The sequence below is a fragment of the Oncorhynchus clarkii genome, chromosome 33 (assembly GCF_045791955.1).
Source record: "Oncorhynchus clarkii lewisi isolate Uvic-CL-2024 chromosome 33, UVic_Ocla_1.0, whole genome shotgun sequence".
Classification (NCBI taxonomy): domain Eukaryota; kingdom Metazoa; phylum Chordata; class Actinopteri; order Salmoniformes; family Salmonidae; genus Oncorhynchus; species Oncorhynchus clarkii.
The window spans coordinates 35,631,579-35,656,552 of NC_092179.1; the positions used below are offsets into that span (position 1 = coordinate 35,631,579).

The 24,974-nt window shown below is 48.5% G+C and overlaps 1 protein-coding gene across 2 annotated transcripts in view; it reads left to right on the forward strand.

The window, feature by feature from the left end:
• Positions 1-24,974, forward strand: part of LOC139393091 (exportin-T-like) — a 47,330-nt gene that overhangs the window by 7,132 nt on the left and 15,224 nt on the right. The window contains exons 2-17 of one of the 2 annotated variants that reach the window (XM_071141438.1): positions 2,789-3,022; positions 5,998-6,080; positions 7,463-7,519; positions 8,314-8,383; positions 9,341-9,559; positions 10,214-10,398; positions 16,692-16,860; positions 17,234-17,470; positions 18,113-18,193; positions 19,561-19,599; positions 20,009-20,071; positions 20,392-20,516; positions 20,630-20,774; positions 21,320-21,439; positions 22,005-22,099; positions 23,134-23,203. In XM_071141438.1, the coding sequence (XP_070997539.1) occupies positions 2,933-3,022; positions 5,998-6,080; positions 7,463-7,519; positions 8,314-8,383; positions 9,341-9,559; positions 10,214-10,398; positions 16,692-16,860; positions 17,234-17,470; positions 18,113-18,193; positions 19,561-19,599; positions 20,009-20,071; positions 20,392-20,516; positions 20,630-20,774; positions 21,320-21,439; positions 22,005-22,099; positions 23,134-23,203 (1,848 nt within the window). In that variant the 5' untranslated portion in view covers positions 2,789-2,932. The remainder of the gene's footprint in view (positions 1-2,788; positions 3,023-5,997; positions 6,081-7,462; positions 7,520-8,313; positions 8,384-9,340; positions 9,560-10,213; positions 10,399-16,691; positions 16,861-17,233; positions 17,471-18,112; positions 18,194-19,560; positions 19,600-20,008; positions 20,072-20,391; positions 20,517-20,629; positions 20,775-21,319; positions 21,440-22,004; positions 22,100-23,133; positions 23,204-24,974) is intronic. The other variant, XM_071141439.1, reaches the window with a different exon arrangement.

A 24,974-nucleotide genomic window follows, 5' to 3' on the forward strand; every position in this document is an offset into this window, starting at 1 on the left:
CTAGCTCTATGCTAAGGAGTGGAGACTAGCTCTATGCTAAGGAGTGGAGACTAGCTCTGTGCTAAGGAGTGGAGACTAGCTCTGTGCTAAGGAGTGGAGACTAGCTCTGTGCTAAGGAGTGGAGACTGGCTCTGTGCTAAGGAGTGGAGACTGGCTCTGTGCTAAGGAGTGGAGACTGGCTCTGTGCTAAGAAGTGGAGACTGGCTCTGTGCTAAGAAGTGGGCTAAGAAGTGGAGACTGGCTCTGTGCTAAGAAGTGGAGACTGGCTCTGTGCTAAGAAGTGGAGACTGGCTCTATGCTAAGAAGTGGAGACTGGCTCTACGCTAAGAAGTGGAGACTGGCTCTACGCTAAGAAGTGGAGACTGGCTCTACGCTAAGAAGTGGAGACTGGCTCTACGCTAAGAAGTGGAGACTGGCTCTATGCTAAGAAGTGGAGACTGGCTCTATGCTAAGAAGTGGAGACTGGCTCTACGCTAAGAAGTGGAGACTGGCTCTACGCTAAGAAGTGGAGACTGGCTCTACGCTAAGAAGTGGAGACTGGCTCTACGCTAAGAAGTGGAGACTGGCTCTACGCTAAGAAGTGGAGACTGGCTCTACGCTAAGAAGTGGAGACTGGCTCTACGCTAAGAAGTGGAGACTGGCTCTACGCTAAGAAGTGGAGACTGGCTCTATGCTAAGAAGTGGAGACTGGCTCTATGCTAAGAAGTGGAGACTGGCTCTATGCTAAGAAGTGGAGACTGGCTCTATGCTAAGAAGTGGAGACTGGCTCTATGCTAAGAAGTGGAGACTGGCTCTATAAAGTTACAGTGGTTATTTAAGTTATCCATACATGTTTATCTACTCTTCATACCTGCCGCTTGGTAAACAGGTGGGTTTGAATGTATTCCATAGATTACAATGGGTTTCAAATCTGGCAGACTTCCGCATTGTCATCATCATTCTTCTTCCTTGTGTTGTTGTGGTTGGTAACGTGTGTGTGTGTGTGTGTGTGTGTGTGTGTGTGTCCATAACAGTGTTCAGTAAATTCTCAGACTTTCAAATCATTATTATTAGTGATGGGGGAGGGGGGGGGGGGGGTTGATCGTTACATATCAGGATATTTATTTGGGATGATATCACAATAGTTTTGCGTTAGTTGTCTGTACCTGCACCAAAACTGCAGTTTGTTTCCGTCATAACTTGTTGTCCGTCTTTTTAAATGGGGAGACATTTTGTTTTCAGAACTGATCAAAACTAGTTCTCGGGCCTCCAGAGTGGCGCGACGGTCTAAGGTACGCATCGCATTGCTTGTGGCATCATTACAGACCCGGGTTCGATCCCAGGCTGTGTCACAGCCGGCCGTGACCGGGAGACCTTATGAGGCGACGCACAATTCGCCCAGCGTCGTCCGGGTTAGGGGAGGGTTTGGCCCAGCGTCGTCCGGGTTAGGGGAGGGTTTGGCCCAGCGTCGCCCGGGTATCGGAGGGTTTGGCCCAGCGTCGTCCGGGTTAGGGGAGGGTTTGGCCCAGCGTCGTCCGGGTTAGGGGAGGGTTTGGCCCAGCGTCGTCCGGGTTAGGGGAGGGTTTGGCCCAGCGTCGTCCGGGTTAGGGGAGGGTTTGGCCCAGCGTCGCCCGGGTATCGGAGGGTTTGGCCCAGCGTCGCCCGGGTATCGGAGGGTTTGGCCCAGCGTCGTCCGGGTTAGGGGAGGGTTTGGCCCAGCGTCGTCCGGGTTAGGGGAGGGTTTGGCCCAGCGTCGTCCGGGTTAGGGGAGGGTTTGGCCCAGCGTCGTCCGGGTTAGGGGAGGGTTTGGCCCAGCGTCGTCCGGGTTAGGGGAGGGTTTGGCCCAGCGTCGTCCGGGTTAGGGGAGGGTTTGGCCCAGCGTCGTCCGGGTTAGGGGAGGGTTTGGCCCAGCGTCGTCCGGGTTAGGGGAGGGTTTGGCCCAGCGTCGTCCGGGTTAGGGGAGGGTTTGGCCCAGCGTCGTCCGGGTTAGGGGAGGGTTTGGCCCAGCGTCGTCCGGGTTAGGGGAGGGTTTGGCCCAGCGTCGTCCGGGTTAGGGGAGGGTTTGGCCCAGCGTCGTCCGGGTTAGGGGAGGGTTTGGCCCAGCGTCGTCCGGGTTAGGGGAGGGTTTGGCCGGCCAGGATGCCCTTGTCCTGTTCGCGCTCTAGACTCCTTGTGGCCGGCCAGGATGTCCTTGTCCCATTCGCGCTCTAGCGACTCCTTGTGGCGGGCCAGGATGTCCTTGTCCAGTTCGCGCTCTAGACTCCTTGTGGCGGGCCAGGTGCCTGTAAGCTGACTTCGGTCGCCAGCTGGAAGATATTTCCTCCGACACATTGGTGCGGCTGGCAGTGTTTCCTCCAACACATTGGTGCGGCTGGCTTCTGGGTTAAGCGAGCAGTGTGTCAAGAAGCAGTGCGGCTTGGCAGGGTCGTGTTTCGGAGGACGCACGGCTCTCGACCTTCGCCTCTCCTGAGTCCGTATGGGAGTTGCAGCAATGGGACAAGACTGCACCTACCAATTTGGATATCACGAAATTGGGGAGAAAATTAGTTAAACGTTTTATTTTATTTTTTTACAAAAGCTTGTTTTCTTGTCGCTCTGCATTAGACATATTGGTGAGCGATACGTTTGGAACATCAAATTGCAATAAAATGACAGTATCGAATCACAGTTTATATATAGAATCTCAATGCATATGGAGAATCGCAATACACATCGTATTGGCACCGACGTTTCGTGATATCGTATTGTGAGGTCCCTGGCAATTCCCAGCCCTAATTATTATTGTTGATGTTATTTTTGTTGTGTGTAGATGTGCCTGGCCTGCCGGAGGGCAGCAACAGAGGACAGTGAAACTATAGCGGAGGGCAGCAACAGAGGACGGTGAAACTACCGTGGAGGGGAGCAACAGAAGACGGTGAAACTACCGTGGAGGGTAGCAGCAGAAGACCTTCTCATGGCCTGCCAGTCTGTCTCCATCATCAACATGGACGAGCAGGCCCTGCTGGGGCTCAACCCTAACGCAGATGCCTGCTATAGGCAGAAGGTAAGTCTCATTACACTGTTTGTGTGTGTGTAGTTCATTCATGTGCTTGTAGAGGACAAATCTTGCGGATCCAAATGCTTTGGCTCCTGCAAATGATTCTTAGAGCCATGTCGACTGACCCATGTAGACTGACCCATGTAGACTCTCCATCCAGGGGACTTGAACCAGCGCTCTGTCCCGTCAGACTCTCCATCCAGGGGACTTGAACCAGCGCTCTGTCTCGTCAGACTCTCCATCCAGGGGACTTGAACCAGCGCTCTGTCTCATCAGACTCTCCATCCAGGGGACTTGAACCAGCGCTCTGTCTCGTCAGACTCTCCATCCAGGGGACTTGAACCAGCGCTGTCTCGTCAGACTCTCCATCCAGGGGACTTGACAACCAGCGCTCTGTCTCGTCAGACTCTCCATCCAGGGGACTTGAACCAGCGCTCTGTCTCGTCAGACTCTCCATCCAGGGGACTTGAACCAGCGCTCTGTCTCGTCAGACTCTCCATCAAGGGGACTTGAACCAGCGCTCTGTCTCGTCAGACTCTCCATCCAGGGGACTTGAACCAGCGCTCTGTCTCGTCAGACTCTCCATCCAGGGGACTTGAACCAGCGCTCTGTCTCGTCAGACTCTCCATCCAGGGGACTTGAACCAGCGCTCTGTCTCGTCAGACTCTCCATCCAGGGGACTTGAACCAGCGCTCTGTCTCGTCAGACTCTCCATCCAGGGGACTTGAACCAGCGCTCTGTCTCGTCAGACTCTCCATCCAGGGGACTTGAACCAGCGCTCTGTCTCGTCAGACTCTCCATCCAGGGGACTTGAACCAGCGCTCTGTCTCGTCAGACTCTCCATCCAGGGGACTTGAACCAGCGCTCTGTCTCGTCAGACTCTCCATCCAGGGGACTTGAACCAGCGCTCTGTCTCGTCAGACTCTCCATCCAGGGGACTTGAACCAGCGCTCTGTCTCGTCAGACTCTCCATCCAGGGGACTTGAACCAGCGCTCTGTCTCGTCAGACTCTCCATCCAGGGGACTTGAACCAGCGCTCTGTCTCGTCAGACTCTCCATCCAGGGGACTTGAACCAGCGCTCTGTCTCGTCAGACTCTCCATCCAGGGGACTTGAACCAGCGCTCTGTCTCGTCAGACTCTCCATCCAGGGGACTTGACAACCAGCGCTCTGTCTCGTCAGACTCTCCATCCAGGGGACTTGAACCAGCGCTCTGTCTCGTCAGACTCTCCATCCAGGGGACTTGACAACCAGCGCTCTGTCTCGTCAGACTCTCCATCCAGGGGACTTGAACCAGCGCTCTGTCTCGTCAGACTCTCCATCCGAGGGACTTGACAAGTGCTCTCCACATTAAGTTGTTATGTTGTAACTGGTGCTGTTTACAGAGACCAGTACCACTCAGGAAGTTAAACATGGCTACAGGAAGTCAATGAGTGGGTTTGAGCGGTTCGCTACAGACCAATAGGCCTCTATATACAGTAATATGCACACGTTCAGTAATACAACAGCAATAGCTGTGGAACGTAAGGCTTCCACCTGGGATCTGCTGTGGAACGTAAGGCTTCCACCTGGGATCTGCTGTGGAACGTAAGGCTTCCACCTGGGATCTGCTGTGGAACGTAAGGCTTCCACCTGGGATCTGCTGTGGAACACAAGGCTTCCACCTGGGATCTGCTGTGGAACACGAGGCTTCCACCTGGGATCTGCTGTGGAACACGAGGCTTCCACCTGGGATCTGCTGTGGAACGCGAGGCTTCCACCTGGGATCTGCTGTGGAACGCGAGGCTTCCACCTGGGATCTGCTGTGGAACGCGAGGCTTCCACCTGGGATCTGCTGTGGAACGCAAGGCTTCCACCTGGGATCTGCTGTTCTGCTGTGGAACACGAGGCTTCCACCTGGGATCTGCTGTGGAACACGAGGCTTCCACCTGGGATCTGCTGTGGAACACGAGGCTTCCACCTGGGATCTGCTGTGGAACGCGAGGCTTCCACCTGGGATCTGCTGTGGAACGCAAGGCTTCCACCATGCTTTTTCAGATGTAGGCCTACACAGAAATACATGTCTAGGAGACCCACACCAACTCTGTGTCCTTGAGGCAGCCAGCCAGCCTGCCAACCAGCCAACCAACCAGCCAGCCAGCCAGCCAGCCTGCCTAACTTGTTCCCTCTCCGCTGTCAGCACGAGTGTTGTTATGGCTGGCTGTAGAATGAGGTAGTTATGGGGGTTTGTGTGGCTGGCTACAGAATGGGGTAGTTATGGGGGTTGTGTGGCTGGCTGTAGAATGGGGTAGTTATGGGGGTTTGTGTGGCTGGCTGTAGAATGGGGTAGTTATGGGGGTTTGTGTGGCTGGCTGTAGAATGGGGTAGTTATGGGGGTTTGTGTGGCTGGCTGTAGAATGGGGTAGTTATGGGGGTTTGTGTGGCTGGCTGTAGAATGGGGTAGTTATGGGGGTTTGTGTGGCTGGCTGTAGAATGGGGTAGTTATGGGGGTTTGTGTGGCTGGCTGTAGAATGGGGTAGTTATGGGGGTTGTGTTGCTGGCTGTAGAATGGGGTAGTTATGGGGGTTTGTGTGGCTGGCTGTAGAATGGGGTAGTTATGGGGGTTTGTGTGGCTGGCTGTAGAATGGGGTAGTTATGGGGGTTTGTGTGGCTGGCTGTAGAATGGGGTAGTTATGGGGGTTTGTGTGGCTGGCTGTAGAATGGGGTAGTTATGGGGGTTTGTGTGGCTGGCTGTAGAATGGGGTAGTTATGGGGGTTGTGTTGCTGGCTGTAGAATGGGGTAGTTATGGGGGTTGTGTTGCTGGCTGTAGAATGGGGTAGTTATGGGGGTTGTGTGGCTGGCTGTAGAATTGGGTAGTTATGTGTCAGATTCAGAAGCTCTGTTTCTCTCCCTTTTCTAACTCTTGTTTCTCTCTCTCTGCTTCTGTTTCTCTCTCTCTGCTTCTGGTTCTCTCTCTCTCTGCTTCTGGTTCTCCTCCTCAGGCGATGGTGTATTTTGAGCAGTTGAAGGAGTCCCAGGATGCCTGGGAGGTGTGTGCAGAGGCCCTGGCTAAAGGCATTTACAGGTGAGACCCATTAGTTGGTAGGATTCTGATTAGAGACGGTACAGTATCCTTCTAGTCACACCTGGGAGGTTTCAGATTCAAACCTGTTGGTCTCCCTGTTGGTTCTTCTCTGGTCTCCCTGTTGGTCTCCCTGTTGGTCCTACTCTGGTCTCCCTGTTGGCCTCCCTGTTGGTCCTTCTCTGGTCTCCCTGTTGGTCTCCCTGTTGGTCCTTCTCTGGTCTCCCTGTTGGTCTCCCTGTTGGTCCTTCTCTGGTCTCCCTGTTTGTCCTTCTCTGGTCTCCCTGTTGGTCCTTCTCTGGACTCTGGTCTCCCTGTTGGTCCTTCTCTGGACTCTGGTCTCCCTGTTGGTGTCCCTGTTGGTCCTTCTCTGGACTCTGGTCTCCCTGTTGGTCTCCCTGTTGGTCCTTCTCTGGTCTCCCTGTTGGTCTCCCTGTGGGTCTCCCTGTTGGTCTCCCTGTTGGTTCTTCTCTGGTCTCCCTGTTTGTCTCCCTGTTTGTCTCCCTGTTGGTCCTTCTCTGGTCTCCCTGTTTGTCTCCCTGTTTGTCTCCCTGTTGGTCCTTCTCTGGACTCTGGTCTCCCAGACCATATATTGTATTGTAATATCTTTATTAATCCCTCAGTGACGGCCCTGTGTTGTATTGTAATATCTTTATTAATCCCTCTCTCAGTGACAGCCCTGTGTTGTATTGTAATATCTTTATTAATCCCTCTCTGTGACGACCCTGTGTTGTATTGTAATATCTTTATTAATCCCTCTCTCAGTGACGACCCTGTGCTGTATTGTAATATCTTTATTAATCCCTCTCTGTGACGACTCTGTGTTGTATTGTAATATCTTTATTAATCCCTCTCTCAGTGACGACCCTGTGCCGTATTGTAATATCTTTATTAATCCCTCTCTCAGTGACGACCCTGTGCCGTATTGTAATATCTTTATTAATCCCTCTCTCAGTGACGACCCTGTGTTGTATTGTAATATCTTTATTAATCCCTCTCTCAGTGACGACCCTGTGCCGTATTGTAATATCTTTATTAATCCCTCTCTCAGTGACGACCCTGTGCCATATTGTAATATCTTTATTAATCCCTCTCTCAGTGACGACCCTGTGTTGTATTGTAATATCTTTATTAATCCCTCTCTCAGTGACGACCCTGTGTTGTATTGTAATATCTTTATTAATCCCTCTCTCAGTGACGACCCTGTGCTGTATTGTAATATCTTTATTAATCCCTCTCTCAGTGACGACCCTGTGTTGTATTGTAATATCTTTATTAATCCCTCTCTGTGACGACCCTGTGTTGTATTGTAATATCTTTATTAATCCCTCTCTCAGTGACGACCCTGTGTTGTATTGTAATATCTTTATTAATCCCTCTCTCAGTGACGACCATGTGAAGTTCTTCTGTTTCCAAGTCCTGGAGCACCAGATCAAGTACAGGTAAGAGGAGGGGAGGAGGAGGGGAGGAGGAGGGGGGAGGAGGGGAAGGGGAAGAGGAGGAGGAGGGGGAGAGGGAGGGGAAGGGGAGAAGAGGGAGGGGAAGGGGAGGAGAGGGGGAGAGCGGGTGGAGGATGGGTGGAGGAGGAGGGGGGAAGGAGAGAGGGAGGAGGGGAAGGAGAGGTGGAGGAGGAGGAGGGGGAGAGAGAGGGGAGGGGAAGGAGAGGAAGTACCTCTGTCAGCTGTCATCCTGCCACTAGTCTGATAGATGATGAATTAGGAAGTCTGTGATAATAGGTTGACTGTTCCTCCAATCCCATTGACTCCAGATAACAGCTAATGCTGTCACCTTTTCCCATGCTTTCACAGTAGGGCATTAAAGTACTGTCACCTTTTCTCATGCTTTCACAGTAGGGCATTAAAGTACTGTCACCTTTTCTCATGCTTCCACAGTAGGGCATTAAAGTACTGTCACCTTTTCTCATGCTTTCACAGTAGGGCATTAAAGTACTGTCACCTTTTCTCATGCTTTCACAGTAGGGCATTAAAGTACTGTCACCTTTTCCCATGCTTTCACAGTAGGGCATTAAAGTACTGTCACCTTTTCTCATGCTTTCACAGTAGGGCATTAAAGTACTGTCACCTTTTCTCATGCTTTCACAGTAGAGCATTAAAGTAGTGTCACGTTTCTTCCTAACATCTGACTGAAAACCATGTACATGTGTCTCTGTCAGCAGCATTCCTCTATGAAGTAGTCCTGAACAGAAAGTGACTTTGTGTTGTGTGTTTTGTCCCAGACATGGAGGGCTCAGTCCTGCCCAGCAACAGCTGATCAGAGAAACCCTGATGAAGTGGCTGCAGGGTCAGGTGGGGCTTCTCTGTCACTTAGGCAACCTGTCACAACAACGTAGCACATTTCATCAACAACACTATTTGTTACTTGAGCTGTCGTTAGTTACACATTTCATCAACAACACTATTTGTTACTTGAGCTGTCGTTAGTTACACATTTCATCAACAACTCTATTTGTTACTTGAGCTGTCGTTAGTTACACATTTCATCAACAACACTATTTGTTACTTGAGCTGTCGTTAGTTACACATTTCATCAACTACTCTATTTGTTACTTGAGCTGTCGTTAGTTACACATTTCATCAACAACTCTATTTGTTACTTGAGCTGTCGTTAGTTACACATTTCATCAACAACACTATTTGTTACTTGAGCTGTCGTTAGTTACACATTTCATCAACAACTCTATTTGTTACTTGAGCTGTCGTTAGTTACACGTTTTTATACAGTCATGAAGTTGACTCTCTTCCACACCTGAATTCCTGAATTGAAAAATTGTATTAGAAAATTAATTTCAATATAATATTCTCCTTCACTGCTATCCCGACAATCCTCCCCTCATCCTCTTCATCTTCTTCTTCCTTCCCTTCCTCTTCTTATTCCTTCCCTTCTTCCACTTCCCTTCTTCCTCCTCCTCCTTCCCCTCCACTTCATCCTTCCCCTCCTCCTCTTCATCTTCTTCCTCCTCCTCCTCCTTCCCCTTCTTCCTCCTCCTCTTCTTCTTTCTCCTCTTCTTATTCCTCCCCTCCCCCTCTTCTTCCTTCTCTTTCCTTCTTCTTCCTTCCTCCTCCACTTCATCCTTCCCCTCCGTCTCCTTCCCTTCCTCCTCCTCCTCTTCTTCCTCCTCCTCTTCCTCCTCCTCCTCTTCTTCCTCCCCTCCTCCTCTTCTTCTTCCTTCCTCCTCCTATTCATCCTTCCCCTCTTCTTCCTCCCCCCTCCTCTTCCTCCCCCTTCCTCCTCCTCCTCTCCAGTTAATGAACTCCCAACCAGAGAAGCCGTTCATCCGTAACAAGGCAGCCCAGGTGTTTGCTCTGACCTTCGTGATGGAGTACCTGACCCACTGGCCCAAGTTCTTCCACGACCTGCTGTCTCTAGTGGGCCTGAACCCACACGGGGTCGATGTCTACCTCAGAACACTGATGGCTATCGACGCTGAGGTGGTGGACAGAGACATCCTGCACTCCCCTGAGGTAAGAGGACACTGAGGTGGTGGACAGAGACATCCTGCTCTCCCCTGAGGTAAGAGGACAATGAGGTGGTGGACAGAGACATCCTGCTCTCCCCTGAGGTAAGAGGACACTGAGGTGGTGGACAGAGACATCCTGCTCTCCCCTGAGGTAAGAGGACACTGAGGTGGTGGACAGAGACATCCTGCACTCCCCTGAGGTAAGAGGACACTGAGGTGGTGGACAGAGACATCCTGCTCTCCCCTGAGGTAAGAGGACACTGAGGGTGTCCTCTCCTTCTCTTTTTCTCTCCTTCTCTTCTCTCTTTTTCTCTCCTTCTCTTCTCTCTTTTTCTCTCCTTCTCTTCTCTCTTTTTCTCTCCTTCTCTTCTCTTTCTCTCCTTCTCTCTCCTTTTCTCTCCTTCTCTTTTCTCTAGGAGGTTCGTGGGAACACATTATTAAAGGATGGTACGAGGGAGCAGGTCATCCCCAGTCTCTAACTCTTCTCTCTCTCCCCTCTCTCCCCTCCCTCCTCTCTCTCTCTCCTCCCTCCTCTCTCTCTCTCCTCCCTCCTCTCTCTCTCTCTCCTCCCTCCTCTCTCCCCTCCCTCTCTCTCCCCTCCCTCCTCTCTCTCTCCTCTCTCTCTCCCCTCCCTCCTCTCTCTCTCTCCTCTCTCTAGGAGGTGCGTAGGAACACATTAATAAAAGATGGTATGAGGGAGCAGGTCATCCCCAGCCTGGTTGAGTCCTGGTACCAGATCCTCGGGGCCTATCAGCAGTCTCACCCTGAGATCACCTGTCAATGTCTGGAGGTAGTGGGGGCATACGTCTCCTGGATAGACCTCAACCTCATCGCCAACGACAGGTACGTCAGTCTGTCTGCCGTCAGTCTGTCTGCCGTCAGTCTGTCTGCCGTCAGTCTGTCTGCCGTCAGTCTGTCTGGTCAGTGTCTGTGTGGTCAGTCTGTGTGGTCAGTCATTTCATTCTCAACCAGGATTCCTATGGAACGCCGTTTGGGTCTTTGTGTGTATATAATATACACTATTTGACGGGCCAATGAAGCTTGTTGACCAATCAGGACCTGAATATGACGTCACATGATAATGTAACGCATTAATAATTTGTTTACGTAGTTATTACACATCGATTAGACGATCCCTCGTATTTCATATGTCACAATGATTCATCAATACGTACAGTATGCTATGATGCTGATAAAGTTGTCCCGCGCAAGTACCAAGCTAAAGCTAGCTAGGTACCAAGCTAAAGCTAGCTAGGTACCAAGCTAAAGCTAGCTAGGTACCAAGCTAAAGCTAGCTAGGTACCAAGCTAAAGCTAGCTAGGTACCAAGCTAAAGCTAGCTAGGTACCAAGCTAAAGCTAGCTAGGTACCAAGCTAAAGCTAGCTAGGTACCAAGCTAAAGCTAGCTAGGTACCAAGCTAAAGCTAGCTAGGTACCAAGCTAAAGCTAGCTAGGTACCAAGCTAAAGCTAGCTAGGTACCAAGCTAAAGCTAGCTAGGTACCAAGCTAAAGCTAGCTAGGTACCAAGCTAAAGCTAGCTAGGTACCAAGCTAAAGCTAGCTAGGTACCAAGCTAAAGCTAGCTAGGTACCAAGCTAAAGCTAGCTAGGTACCAAGCTAAAGCTAGCTAGGTACCAAGCTAAAGCTAGCTACCCCAGAAGTTGCGGTTGAACAGATGATGCTTTATTACCAACGCGGTATTGTAAACACATCGTTCGTGGCCGGTGTTGCAGACTTCTTTGTACAGCTTTGACAGTGCTACTGTATCTTTTCTGACACGCAAAGACCCAAACGGCGTTCAGTAGTATGTCGTGAAGCTAATAGCAGTGACACTATTACTGTGTAACTCTGGTAGGGCAACATCTGAAAAATATCACACTTGGTAGTGTGTACCGGTGCTCGACCAATCGGCGAAAGACAACACCCACGACAGGGAACGGTTGATTGTCAAGGGGAATGAACTCCATTATCTTGGTGTTAATGGATTTCGCCTTTTGAGTAATAATCTGCCAGTTATTTTCATGTAATTACATTAAGATATATGGGGGAACATGGGTATATTCTAGAGGTCGACCGATTATGATGTTTCAACGCCGATACCGATTATTGGAGGACCAAAAAAGCCGATTACCGATTAATCAGCCCATTTCTATTTTATATATATATATATATTTTTTTTTATGTTAAAATGTATTTGTAATAATGACAATTACAACAATACTGAATGAACACTTATTTTAACTTAATATTATACATAAATAAAATCAATTTAGCCTCAAGAAAAATAATGAAACATGTTAAATTTGGTTTAAATAATAATAATGCAAAAACAAAGTGTTGGAGAAGAAAGTAAAAGTGCAATATGTGCCATGTAAGAAAGCTAACGTTTAAGTTCCTTGTTCAGAACATGAGAACATATGAAAGCTGGTGGTTCCTTTTAACATGAGTCTTCAATATTCCCAGGTAAGAAGTTTTACGTTGTAGTTATTATAGGAATTATAAGACTATTTCCCTCTATACCATTTGTATTTCATTAACCTTTGACTATTGGATGTTCTTATAGGCACTTTAGTATTGCCAGTGTAACAGTATATCTTCCGTCCCCCTCCTCGCTCCTCCCTGGGCTCGAACCAGCAACACAACGACAACAGCCACCATCGAAGCAGCCTTACCCATGCAGAGCATGTGGAACAACTACCAGAAGGCTCAGAGAGATTGACGTTTAATACGCTATTAGCGCGCGCTAACTAGCTAGCCATTTCACTTCAGTTACACCAGCCTCATCTCGGGAGTTGATAGGTTTGAAGTCATAAACAGCGCAATGCTTGACGCACAACGAAGAGCTGCTGGCAAAGCGCACGAAAGTGCTGTTTGAATGAATGTTTACGTGCCTTCTTCTGCCTACCACCGCTCAGTCAAATACTTAGATACTTGTATGCTCAGTCAGATTATATGCAACGCAGGACACGCTAGATAATATCTAGTAACCAATTTCAATTATTGTTTTCCCTCATCAATCTACACACAATACCCCATAGTGACATCACAATACCCCATAGTGACATCACAATACCCCATAATGACATCACAATACCCCATAGTGACGTCACAATACCCTATAATGACATCACAATACCCCCATAATGACAAAGCGAAAACAGGTTGTCTAGAAATTTTGCAAATGTATTAAAAATAAAATACAGATGCCTTATTTACGTCAGTATTCAGACCCTTTGCAAAGGGGTTTAACCAGTCTGTACCTCTCCCTCCAGGTTTATGAACCAGACACTAGATCAGATGACTGGTCCTGGACCAGTGTTTAACCAGTCTGTACCTCTCCCTCCAGGTTTATGAACCAGACACTAGATCAGATGACTGGTCCTGGACCAGTGTTTAACCAGTCTGTACCTCTCCCTCCAGGTTTATGAACCAGACACTAGATCAGATGACTGGTCCTGGACCAGTGTGTTCCTCTCCCTCCAGGTTTATGAACCAGACACTAGATCAGATGACTGGTCCTGGACCAGTCTGTACCTCTCCCTCCAGGTTTATGAACCAGACACTAGATCAGATGACTGGTCCTGGACCAGTCTGTACCTCTCCCTCCAGGTTTATGAACCAGACACTAGATCAGATGACTGGTCCTGGACCAGTGTTTAACCAGTCTGTACCTCTCCCTCCAGGTTTATGAACCAGACACTAGATCAGATGACTGGTCCTGGACCAGTGTGTTCCTCTCCCTCCAGGTTTATGAACCAGACACTAGATCAGATGACTGGTCCTGGACCAGTGTTTAACCAGTGTGTTCCTCTCCCTCCAGGTTTATGAACCAGACACTAGATCAGATGACTGGTCCTGGACCAGTGTGTTCCTGTCCCTCCAGGTTTATGAACCAGACACTAGATCAGATGACTGGTCCTGGACCAGTGTTTAACCAGTGTGTTCCTGTCCCTCCAGGTTTATGAACCAGACACTAGATCAGATGACTGGTCCTGGACCAGTGTGTTCCCCTTCCTCCAGGTTTATGAACCAGACACTAGATCAGATGACTGGTCCTGGACCAGTGTTTAACCAGTGTGTTCCTCTCCCTCCAGGTTTATGAACCAGACACTAGATCAGATGACTGGTCCTAGACCAGTGTGTTCCTCTCCCACCAGGTTTATGAACCAGACACTAGATCAGATGACTGGTCCTGGACCAGTGTTTAACCAGTGTGTTCCTCTCCCTCCAGGTTTATGAAATCAGACACTAGATCAGATGACTGGTCCTGGACCAGTGTGTTCCTCTCCCTCCAGGTTTATGAACCAGACACTAGATCAGATGACTGGTCCTGGACCAGTGTTTAACCAGTGTGTTCCTCTCCCTCCAGGTTTATGAACCAGACACTAGATCAGATGACTGGTCCTGGACCAGTGTTTAATCAGTGTGTTCCTCTCCCTCCAGGGGTATGAACCAGACACTAGATCAGATGACTGGTCCTGGACCAGTGTGTTCCTCTCCCTCCAGGTTTATGAACCAGACCCTCGATCAGATGACTGGTCCTGGACCAGTGTGTTCCTCTCTCTCCAGGTTTATGAACCAGACACTAGATCAGATGACTGGTCCTGGACCAGTGTTTAACCAGTGTGTTCCTCTCCCTCCAGGTTTATGAACCAGAGACTAGATCAGATGACTGGTCCTGGACCAGTGTGTTCCTCTCCCTCCAGGTTTATGAACCAGACACTAGATCAGATGACTGGTCCTGGACCAGTCTGTACCTCTCCCTCCAGGTTTATGAACCAGACACTAGATCAGATGACTGGTCCTGGACCAGTGTTTAACCAGTCTGTACCTCTCCCTCCAGGTTTATGAACCAGACACTAGATCAGATGACTGGTCCTGGACCAGTGTGTTCCTCTCCCTCCAGGTTTATGAACCAGACACTAGATCAGATGACTGGTCCTGGACCAGTGTTTAACCAGTGTGTTCCTCTCCCTCCAGGTTTATGAACCAGAGACTAGATCAGATGACTGGTCCTGGACCAGTGTGTTCCTCTCCCTCCAGGTTTATGAACCAGACACTAGATCAGATGACTGGTCCTGGACCAGTGTGTTCCTCTCCCTCCAGGTTTATGAACCAGACACTAGATCAGATGACTGGTCCTGGACCAGTGTTTAACCAGTGTGTTCCTGTCCCTCCAGGTTTATGAACCAGACACTAGATCAGATGACTGGTCCTGGACCAGTGTGTTCCTCTCCCTCCAGGTTTATGAACCAGACACTAGATCAGATGACTGGTCCTGGACCAGTGTTTAACCAGTGTGTTCCTCTCCCTCCAGGTTTATGAACCAGACACTAGATCAGATGACTGGTCCTGGACCAGTGTGTTCCTCTCCCTCCAGGTTTATGAACCAGACACTAGATCAGAGGACTGGTCCTGGACCAGTGTGTTCCTCTCCCTCCAGGTTTATGAACCAGACACTAGATCAGATGACTGGTCCTGGACCAGTGTGTTCCCCTTCCTCCAGGTTTATGAACCAGACACTAGATCAGATGACTGGTCCTGGACCAGTGTTTAACCAGTGTGTTCCTCTCCCTCCAGGTTTATGAACCAGACACTAGATCAGATGACTGGTCCTGGACCAGTGTGTTCCTCTCCCTCCAGGTTTATGAACCAGACACTAGATCAGATGACTGGTCCTGGACCAGTGTTTAACCAGTGTGTTCCTGTCCCTCCAGGTTTATGAACCAGACACTAGATCAGATGACTGGTCCTGGACCAGTGTGTTCCTCTCCCTCCAGGTTTATGAACCAGACACTAGATCAGATGACTGGTCCTGGACCAGTGTGTTCCTCTCCCTCCAGGTTTGTGAACCAGAGACTATATCAGATGACTGGTCCTGGACCAGTGTTTAACCAGTGTGTTCCTCTCCCTCCAGGTTTATGAACCAGACACTAGATCAGATGACTGGTCCTGGACCAGTGTGTTCCTCTCCCTCCAGGTTTATGAACCAGACACTAGATCAGATGACTGGTCCTGGACCAGTGTTTAACCAGTGTGTTCCTCTCCCTCCAGGTTTATGAACCAGAGACTAGATCAGATGACTGGTCCTGGACCAGTGTGTTCCTCTCCCTCCAGGTTTATGAACCAGACACTAGATCAGATGACTGGTCCTGGACCAGTGTGTTCCTCTCCCTCCAGGTTTATGAACCAGACACTAGATCAGATGACTGGTCCTGGACCAGTGTTTAACCAGTGTGTTCCTGTCCCTCCAGGTTTATGAACCAGACACTAGATCAGATGACTGGTCCTGGACCAGTGTGTTCCTCTCCCTCCAGGTTTATGAACCAGACACTAGATCAGATGACTGGTCCTGGACCAGTGTTTAACCAGTGTGTTCCTCTCCCTCCAGGTTTATGAACCAGACACTAGATCAGATGACTGGTCCTGGACCAGTGTGTTCCTCTCCCTCCAGGTTTATGAACCAGACACTAGATCAGAGGACTGGTCCTGGACCAGTGTGTTCCTCTCCCTCCAGGTTTATGAACCAGACACTAGATCAGATGACTGGTCCTGGACCAGTGTGTTCCCCTTCCTCCAGGTTTATGAACCAGACACTAGATCAGATGACTGGTCCTGGACCAGTGTTTAACCAGTGTGTTCCTCTCCCTCCAGGTTTATGAACCAGACACTAGATCAGATGACTGGTCCTGGACCAGTGTGTTCCTCTCCCTCCAGGTTTATGAACCAGACACTAGATCAGATGACTGGTCCTGGACCAGTGTGTTCCTCTCCCTCCAGGTTTGTGAACCAGAGACTATATCAGATGACTGGTCCTGGACCAGTGTTTAACCAGTGTGTTCCTCTCCCTCCAGGTTTATGAACCAGACACTAGATCAGATGACTGGTCCTGGACCAGTGTGTTCCTCTCCCTCCAGGTTTATGAACCAGACACTAGATCAGATGACTGGTCCTGGACCAGTGTGTTCCCCTTCCTCCAGGTTTATGAACCAGACACTAGATCAGATGACTGGTCCTGGACCAGTGTTTAACCAGTGTGTTCCTCTCCCTCCAGGTTTATGAACCAGACACTAGATCAGATGACTGGTCCTGGACCAGTGTTTAACCAGTGTGTTCCTCTGTGTTCCTCTCCCTCCAGGTTTGTGAACCTGCTGCTGAGTCAGATGTCTGTGGAGGACCTGAGAGAGGAGGCGTGTGACTGTCTGTATGAGATTGTCTGTAAAGGAATGGCCCCGACAGACAAGACCAAGCTGGTCGAGTCCCTCTGTCAGGTCCTGCAGTCGGCTGGCTTCTTCAACGTGGACCAGGTAGGTACACACACACAGACACACACACACCGCATAACAGACAAGACCAAGCTGGTCGAGTCCCTCTGTCAGGTCCTGCAGTCGGCTGGCTTCTTCAACGTGGACCAGGTAGGTACACACACAGACACACACACCATAACACACACACACACCACATAACACACACACACACCACAACACACATACACCACATAACACACACACCACACACCACACACACACTCGCTACTACATTTCCCACAGTCCAACAAAAGGCCAAAGGCTCCATTTCCTCTTCCTCCTCACCTCTACTTCCTGAATGGATGTGAAACTGTTTCCTGTTTATACCTGAAAAGCCCCCCCCCCCCCCTGTTTCCTGTCTTGGCTCCATCAGGAGGAGGATGTGGACTTCCTGGCTAAGTTCTCCAGACTGGTGAACGGGATGGGCCAGTCTCTGGTGCTGAGCTGGACCAAACTGGCCAAGGGGGGCGCCGTGAAGGAAGCCGCCGAGGCGCTGCGTGCCCTCGAGACCAAGGTTCCTCTGCTCCTCCAGCTACTGGTCCACGACGACGATGACATCTCAGCCAACATCGTAGGCTTCTGCTACGACTACCTGAACGTACTCAAACAGGTGAGATACACCCTGCTAGTTGGGAATATGGCTCCCTATTGTCTATGTGCACTACATCTGACCAGAGGCCTATGGGAATATGGCTCCCTATTCTCTATGTGCACTACATCTGACCAGAGGCCTATTGGAATATGGCTCCCTATTCTCCATGTGCACTACATCTGATCAGAGGTCTATGGGAATATGGCTCCCTATTCTCTATGTGCACTACATCTGACCAGAGGCTATGGGAATATGGCTCCCTATTCTCTATGTGCACTACATCTGATCAGAGGTCTATGGGAATATGGCTCCCTATTCTCTATGTGCACTACATCTGACCAGAGGCCTATTGGAATATGGCTCCCTATTCTCTATGTGTCACTCTAGATGTATATTTACGAAACAGGAGAGGGAGTCACTCTAGATGTATCTTTACGAAACAGGAGAGGGAGACACTCTAGATGTATCTTTACTAGACAGGAGAGGGAGTCACTCTAGATGTATCTTTACTAGACAGGATGGAAACCATAGAAATATAATCTTTATAACGGGTGTGGAGTAGCCCCTCAGACCACTGTCATGTGACAGCGTCCTCAATAGGGTCCGGTTGGCACGGTAACATGACGTAAACTTGTGTTCATTTGCTTAATCTTCCTCAAGGGGTCCGAGTGGCAGAGTCACATGCCTCAGGTAGGGAGAGGAGGACAGGAGGCCATTGAAGAGTACTGGGACTCAGACAAGGTGGAGGAAACTGTCCACACTAACTGACCCCAATCATTATCATTACCCCCCCCTGTTCCAGGAAGAGACAGCAATGGATTAGCTGATTAACTGTCTGAATTATTCTACATTTACAACAAATATAGACTTGGAAATGGCCGTGGTATAATTGACTTTACAAACCAACAACACATTCAAGTTTAACTTTCCAAATGATGCAGAACATTTAGAGGTGTGTGTGTGTGTGTGTGTGTGTGTGTGTGTGTGTGTGTGTGTGTTTATCATAGTTAGCTGGCTAGTCTGTCCTGCTGTCTGGAATAGCCCACTGCGTTGTATTAAAAGGCCTGTGGTTGTGTCTCATAATGAGAACATTCTGGTGTGTCTCATAATGAGAACATTCTGGTGTGTGTCTCATAATGAGAACATTCTGGTGTGTGTCTCATAATGAGAACATTCTGCTGTCTCTCATAATGAGAACATTCTGGTGTGTGTCTCATAATGAGAACATTCTGGTGTGTGTCTCATAATGAGAACATTCTGGTGTGTCTCATAATGAGAACATTCTGGTGTGTCTCATAATGAGAACATTCTGGTGTGTGTCTCATAATGAGAACATTCTGGTGTGTGTCTCATAATGAGAACATTCTGGTGTGTGTCTCATAATGAGAACATTCTGGTGTGTGTCTCATAATGAGAACATTCTGGTGTGTGTCTCATAATGAGAACATTCTGGTGTGTGTCTCATAATGAGAACATTCTGGTGTGTGTCTCATAATGAGAACATTCTGGTGTGTGTCTCATAATGAGAACATTCTGGTGTGTGTCTCATAATGAGAACATTCTGGTGTGTGTCTCATAATGAGAACATTCTGGTGTGTGTCTCATAATGAGAACATTCTGGTGTGTGTCTCATAATGAGAACATTCTGGTGTGTGTCTCATAATGAGAACATTCTGGTGTGTGTCTCATAATGAGAACATTCTGGTGTGTGTCTCCATAATGAGAACATTCTGGTGTGTCATAATGAGAACATTCTGGTGTGTGTCTCATAATGAGAACATTCTGGTGTGTGTCTCATAATGAGAACATTCTGGTGTGTGTCTCATAATGAGAACATTCTGTTGTGTCATAATGAGAACATTCTGTTGTCATAATGAGAACATTCTGGTGTGTGTCTCATAATGAGAACATTCTGGTGTGTGTCTCCATAATGAGAACATTCTGTTGTGTCATAATGAGAACATTCTGTTGTGTCATAATGAGAACATTCTGTTGTGTCATAATGAGAACATTCTGTTGTGTCATAATGAGAACATTCTGTTGTGTCATAATGAGAACATTCTGGTGTGTCATAATGAGAACATTCTGCTGTGTCTCTCCTCTTCTAGTTCCCGCTGCTGACAGACCAACAGAAGACTCACGTTGAGGTGCGATTTCATCAGGAACTCTTTGGGCTGGTTTCCCAGACACAGAGGAGTCCTAGTTCTGGACTAAAAATATGTTTATTTTATTGTATTCCAGGAATATAATTACTCTGTGTCTGGGGAAACCAGCCACAAGCTTTTAAAACCTTATCTAGTGTCTGTCCATCTGTCATCTTGTTAGCAGATATATCCAGTATGGAAATAAAATGCAAATCAATTTATAACATTTTTGACATGTTTTGGGGATTTTTTTGTTGTTATTCTGTCTCTCACTGTTCAAATAAACCTACCATTAAAATTATAGACTGATCATTTCTTTGTCAGTGGGCAAACGTACAAAATCAGCAGGGGATCAAATACCTTTTTCCCCTCACTGTATCCAGTATGTTGACTGTGCTCTCTGTCTCACCAGGACATCATGTTGGCCGTCATGAAGAAACTAACTTATGATGAAGAGTACAACTTTGACAACGAGGTAAAAACTTTGAGTGAGTTTTAAATTGTGGGGGGGGAGTTGAACAGCATTTTCATTACTCACTGTCTCTATCTTCCTCTGTCCATCTCTTCCCCCCTCTTTCTCTGTCCATCTCCTCCCCCCTCTTTCTCTCTCCTTTCTCTCTCCTCTCTCTCTCCTTTCTCTCTCCTCTCTCGCTCCTTCTCTCTCTCCTTTCTCTTTCTCTCTCGCGCCTTCTCTCTCTCCTTTCTCTCTATCTCCTTCTCCTTCTCTTGCTGTCTCTGTCTCTCTGTCTCTCTCTTCCTCTATCCTCTCTCTCTCTCTCTGTCTCTCTGTCTCAGGGGGAGGATGAAGCGATGTTTGTAGAGTACAGGAAACAGTTGAAGATGCTGTTGGATCGCCTGGCTCAGGTGTCTCCTGACCTGCTCCTGGAAGCTGTAGGCAGAGTCTTCAACAACACCATACAGTAAGACTCCATCTTGTTTTGTTCCCCGATGTCCACCTTATTTCCTAACTTTGCCCCTTGTTTTAAACAACTGTTGTGAAGAAGCGTGTATTGATCCTGATTGTGTGTCTCAGGCGTTGGCAGACGGCGTCCTTCATGGAGGTGGAGGTGGCCATCAGGCTGCTGTACATGCTAGGAGAGGCTCTGCCTGCGTCTCACGGAGCTCACTTCTCTGGCGACACGGCCAAGACCTCCGCCCTGCAGGATATGATGAGAACGGTGAGTTACACACAGCCAGCCAGTCCGCTGACAACCCTTGATCCTGATGTCTGACATCATGTTCTCCCTGTCTCCTCAGCTGGTCTCCTCTGGTCTCAGTGGTTACCAACACACAGTCTGTTGTTTCTAATGTCTGACATCATATCCTGTGTTCTCCCTGTCTCCTCAGCTGGTCTCCTCAGCTGGTCTCAGGGGTTACCAACACACAGTCTGTTGTTTCTAATGTCTGACATCATATCCTGTGTTCTCCCTGTCTCCTCAGCTGGTCTCCTCTGGTCTCAGTGGTTACCAACACACAGTCTGTTGTTTCTAATGTCTGACATCATATCCTGTGTTCTCCCTGTCTCCTCAGCTGGTCTCCTCAGCTGGTCTCCTCTGGTCTCATTGGTTACCAACACACAGTCTGTTGTTTCTAATGTCTGACATCATATCCTGTGTTCTCCCTGTCTCCTCAGCTGGTCTCCTCTGGTCTCAGTGGTTACCAACACACAGTCTGTTGTTTCTAATGTCTGACATCATATCCTGTGTTCTCCCTGTCTCCTCAGCTGGTCTCCTCTGGTCTCAGTGGTTACCAACACACGTCTGTGTCGCTGGAGTTCTTCGAGACGGTGGTTCGTTACGACAAGTTCTTCCTGGTTGAACCGCAGCACATTCCTATTGTCCTGGTTAGTTCTGCAGTACTAGACTGTCTGTCCTGGCTCAGTTAGTTCTGCAGTACTAGACTGTCTGTCCTGGCTCAGTTAGTTCTGTAGTACTAGACTGTCTGTCCTAGCTCAGTTAGTTCTGCAGTACCTGACTGTCTGTCCTAGCTCAGTTAGTTCTGCAATACTAGACTGTCCTAGCTCAGTCGCTGAATCAATGAACTCTACCTTTTAACATTGTGTCTTCACAGTGTTGAGGAGAGGGACAGTGGACCCCTGGTTAAAGGGGAGGTATTGTATCAGTGTTGAGGAGAGGGACAGTGGACCCCTGGTTAAAGGGGAGGTTTTGTATCAGTGTTGAGGAGAGGGACAGTGGACCCCTGGTTAAAGGGGAGGTTTTGTATCAGTGTTGAGGAGAGGGACAGTGGACCCCTGGTTAAAGGGGAGGTTTTGTATCAGTGTTGAGGAGAGTAGAGGGACAGTGGACCCCTGGTTAAAGGGGAGGTTTTGTATCAGTGTTGAGGAGAGGGACAGTGGACCCCTGGTTAAAGGGGAGGTTTTGTATCATTGTGTTACTGTGTCCCTGTAGATGTCCTTTCTGGACCATCGCGGTCTGAGACACAGCAGTCCTAAGGTCCGTAGCAGAGTGGCCTACCTCTTCTCACGGTTCGTCAAGACACTGCAGTAAGTCCAGCTGTACCGTCACTAAGCACGCGTTACCCTGTGTTCCCAATGGGCCCCTATTCCCTATATAGTACACTACTTTAGACCAGAGCCCTATTCCCTATATAGTGCACTACTTTAGACCAGGGCCCTATTCCCTATATAGTACACTACTTTAGACCAGGGCCCCTATTCCCTATATAGTGCACTACTTTAGACCAGGGCCCTATTCCCTATGTAGTGCATTACTTTAGATCAGGGTCCTATTCCCTATATAGTACACTACTTTAGACCAGAGCCCTATTCCCTATATAGTGCACTACTTTAGACCAGAGCCCTATTCCCTATATAGTGCACTACTTTAGACCAGAGCTCTATGGGTCCTTGTTGTAGATTATAGGGTACCTGTTGGACCAGTATTATCAGCAGACTGGTTGGACCCTGTCCTGGTAGTCAACACCAGATCACCAGAAAGCAGGACATGTCGTTATATATTATATAGTTCTAGAAGGTTCTTTGTGATTGACCCCAACCCTGTCCTCTGTTTACAGTAATAATTCTAGAAGGTTCTTTGTGTTTGACCCCAACCCTGTCCTCTGTTTACAGTAATAAGTCTAGAAGGTTCTTTGTGTTTGACCCCAACCCTGTCCTCTGTTTACAGTAATAGTTCTAGAAGGTTCTTTGTGATTGACCCTAACCCTGTCCTCTGTTTACAGTAATAGTTCTAGAAGGTTCTTTGTGATTGACCCTAACCCTGTCCTCTGTTTACAGTAATAGTTCTAGAAGGTTCTTTGTGATTGACCCCAACCCTGTCCTCTGTTTACAGTAATAGTTCTAGAAGGTTCTTTGTGATTGACCCTAACCCTGTCCTCTGTTTACAGTAATAGTTCTAGAAGGTTCTTTGTGATTGACCCTAACCCTGTCCTCTGTTTACAGTAATAGTTCTAGAAGGTTATTTGTGATTGACCCTAACCCTGTCCTCTGTTTACAGTAATAGTTCTAGAAGGTTCTTTGTGATTGACCCCAACCCTGTCCTCTGTTTACTCTGTTGCCAGTAAACACATGAACTCCTTCATTGAAGACATCCTGTCCAGGATACAGGACCTGCTGGAGCTAGCTCCTCCTGTAAGTTACCTCTCACACATTACCCTCCACACATTACACTTTACAGACCTGCTGGAGCTCCTCCTGTAAGTTACCTCTCCCCTCATATACATTGCCCTCTACACATTACCCTCTACAGACCAGCTGGAGCTCATCCTGTAAGTTACCTCTCCCCTCATATACATTACCCTCTACAGACCAGCTGAGCTAGCACCTCCTGTAAGTTACCTCTCCCCTCATATACATTACCCTCCACACATTACCCTCTATAGACCTGCTGAGCTAGCACCTCCTGTAAGTTAACCCTCCCCTCATATACATTACCCTCTACAGTATCTCTCTTCACTGACCTACATTACCATCAACAGCATCTCTCCAATGACTTACCCTCCATACATTACCCTCCCTCTGTACTGACCTACCTTACCCTCCATACATTACCCTCACTCTGTACTGACTTTCATTACCTTCCATACATTACCCTCCATACATTACCCTCCCTCTGTACTGACCTACCTTACCCTCCATACATTACCCTCCCTCTGTACTGACTTACCCTCCATACATTACCCTCCCTCTGTACTGACCTACCTTACCCTCCATACATTACCCTCACTCTGTACTGACCTTCATTACCTTCCATACATTACCTTCCATACATTACCCTCCCTCTGTACTGATCTTCATTACCTTCCATACATTACCCTCCCTCTGTACTGGCCTTCATTACCTTCCATACATTACCCTCCCCCTTGACTGACCTTCATTACCTTCCATACATTACCCTCCCTCTGTACTTGTCTTCATTACCTTCCATACATTACCCTCCCCCTTGACTGACTTTCATTCCCATCCATACATTACCCTCACTCTGTACTGACCTTCATTACCTTCCATACATTACCCTCCCTCTGTACTGGCCTTCATTACCTTCCATACATTACCCTCCCTCTGTACTGACCTACCTTACCTTACCTTACCTACCATACATTACCCTCCCTCTGCACTGACCTTCATTCCCCTCCCTCTGCACTGACCTTCATTCCCCTCCATACATTACCCTCCCTCTGTACTGACCTACCTTACCCTCCATACATTACCCCCCCTGTACTGACCTACCTTACCCTCCATACATTACCCTCCCTCTGTACTGACCTACCTTACCCTCCATACATTACTGACCTTCATTCTCCTCCATACATTACCCTCCCTCTGTACTGACCTACCTTACCCTCCATACATTACCCCCCCTGTACTGACCTACCTTACCCTCCATACATTACCCTCCCCCTGTACTGACCTACCTTACCTTACCTTACCTACCATACATTCCCCTCCCTCTGCACTGACCTTCATTCCCCTCCCTCTGCACTGACCTTCATTCCCCTCCATACATTACCTTCCCTCTGTACTGACCTACCTTACCCTCCATACATTCCCCTCCCTCTGTACTGACCTACCTTACCCTCCATACATTACCATCCCTCCCTCTGTACTGACCTACCTTACCCTCCATACATTACCCTCCCTCTGTACTGACCTACCTTACCCTCCATACATTACTGACCTTCATTCCCCTCCATACATTACCTTCCCTCTGTACTGACCTACCTTACCCTCCATACATTCCCCTCCCTCTGTACTGACCTACCTTACCCTCCATACATTACCATCCCTCCCTCTGTACTGACCTACCTTACCCTCCATACATTACCCTCCCTCTGTACTGACCTACCTTACCCTCCATACATTACTGACCTTCATTCCCCTCCATACATTACCCCCCCTGTAC